The sequence below is a fragment of the Trachymyrmex septentrionalis genome, unplaced genomic scaffold (genome assembly GCF_001594115.1).
Source record: "Trachymyrmex septentrionalis isolate Tsep2-gDNA-1 unplaced genomic scaffold, Tsep1.0 scaffold44, whole genome shotgun sequence".
Classification (NCBI taxonomy): domain Eukaryota; kingdom Metazoa; phylum Arthropoda; class Insecta; order Hymenoptera; family Formicidae; genus Trachymyrmex; species Trachymyrmex septentrionalis.
This window is the reverse complement of record NW_017305611.1, coordinates 593,791-595,676: the sequence shown is the minus strand read 5'-3', so window position 1 is coordinate 595,676 and position 1,886 is coordinate 593,791. Positions and strand designations below refer to the sequence as shown.

The window sequence follows — 1,886 nt, the reverse complement described above, 5'->3', positions numbered from 1 at the left end:
CACATTCTACTCTTTTCACTTTTAATGAGTGAAAGTTCTTAACATTGAAAACACTCGGCAAACTTCCAATTGTGTAATAAACGCGAAGGATAGCTATTGCTGTCCATTATAATGTAGAATCGCAGTTCTCCTCTTTGGTCCAACTGTTGCGACCATTTGACGTTCTCGACATTTGACTAGAGCTAGAGTTTCTCACTGAATTCTTGCCCGGATAATAAACGCAAGAACCGGGGCTGGCTGGTCTATTGCTCTTCAGGCTCTGTCTGGTGCTGCCGTTGGACACGTGGATGTTGTTGTTCCAGCTGATGGTGTTGGCACGGTGGAGGTGGCCGTGCCTGACTGAATTTCTTAGCTCGATATTCGTCGTGACGACCGATTCGTCGTAAGTCTGAAACTCCGGACTGTCCCGGCCTGGCACAAACAGCCTGGACGAGCAGAAGAGCTTGAGGAATATTCTCTTGAACTTCCGACCGAAGATCACGTAAATGATGAAGTTGATGCTGCTGTTGATAGTCACCAACAGATTGCCGATTTGCACCATCCACTGCGGCGGATCTGCGATGAATGTCTCATGCACATTTGAGATCATAGGCAGGATGTTGCAGATCAGGAACACGATTACCACGCACATCAACATCGTCGCCAGGCCGATCTCTCGGCGCTGATGACGCGACAGCTGCTGCAGGTCTCTATTTGCTTTTCTGACCTGAAAACCGGCATACGCCTAAAGACATTATAAGACATAATCCAACATTTCTGTGTTAGAAAAAGAAAAATCTTTTATCTTTCTTTTTTATCTTGAGTTTTTATGATATAATTTAACTTTAATAAAATTTTTACTTATAAGATAGGCAATTAAATTAGAATAGTTTATAATTGCATTTTATCAGGAAATAACATATCTTATTACGTGATGTAATATTCACTTTATTGCCGCTATAAAAAAATCATCTTTCTACATCTTTATCTCACTTCATAATACACTTTTTGATTGTCTTGGATATAAAAAAGTAAAAGTCTTACGAGAGAAATGTGTACTTGATAAACGCCAAAATAGTGTTGTTAATAAAAATTGGTTTATTTACTCGTCTCGCGAGACTAATAATTGAATTTATATGTTAGTTGATACTGTGAATTTTATCATATTATAAATTTTGCTAAATTTTCGAATAAACAGTTTTTTAACGTTAAATTTCCAAATATCGTTCGATGATATAATGCACGATAATAAGCAGAAGGTATGTGCCGACTCTCAAATATCGTGAAAAAAGAAGATCGATTGACATTTTTGAAGAAACGCGATTAATTACAAGATCGACGAAGGTAGATTAATGAGCGAGTTCTTATTTTCCCAGAATACGATGAAATAAACAGAACAATTATCCGCACGAACCGTTAGAATATGAGATGAAAGGAACACGATAACCATTCAAATGGGTAAATTAAATTTGTATTAGATAGATCAATAGCTCAGAGCTTATTACGTTTCTTAAAACGAAAATTACAAAAGTGAATTTGCTCGCTTTTATAACTTTTATCTCGTTTCAAGAACTGTAGCAACCTCTGTATTTCACTGTTACAAATTTCATGAAATTTAATATACTTTTGAGTTATCAAATTTGAACTTAATTTCATGACATCATATTAAATTTAATATATTTATAAAAAGGTATAAATATTATATATACTGTATGTATGTAAAAAGTATAATATATACGTGTACACAAAATAAATTTGTGTACATGTACATGAAATTTAATGTACTTTTCATAAATTTGTATGAAAATTTATGAAATTTAATGCACATTGTTTATGACATTTAAATAACTATTGTAACTTAATTTTCAGTTAAATCATTCATTATATTTTTAACTTCGTTCGTAAGC

The 1,886-nt window shown here is 34.1% G+C and overlaps 1 protein-coding gene across 2 annotated transcripts in view; it reads right to left on the bottom strand.

Annotated features, from left to right (window-relative positions):
• Nucleotides 1–1,886, bottom strand: part of LOC108751341 (FMRFamide receptor) — a 53,824-nt gene that overhangs the window by 398 nt on the left and 51,540 nt on the right. The window contains exon 6 of one of the 2 annotated variants that reach the window (XM_018491452.1): nt 64–724. In XM_018491452.1, the coding sequence (XP_018346954.1) occupies nt 107–724 (618 nt within the window). In that variant the 3' untranslated portion in view covers nt 64–106. The remainder of the gene's footprint in view (nt 1–63; nt 725–1,886) is intronic. The other variant, XM_018491453.1, reaches the window with a different exon arrangement.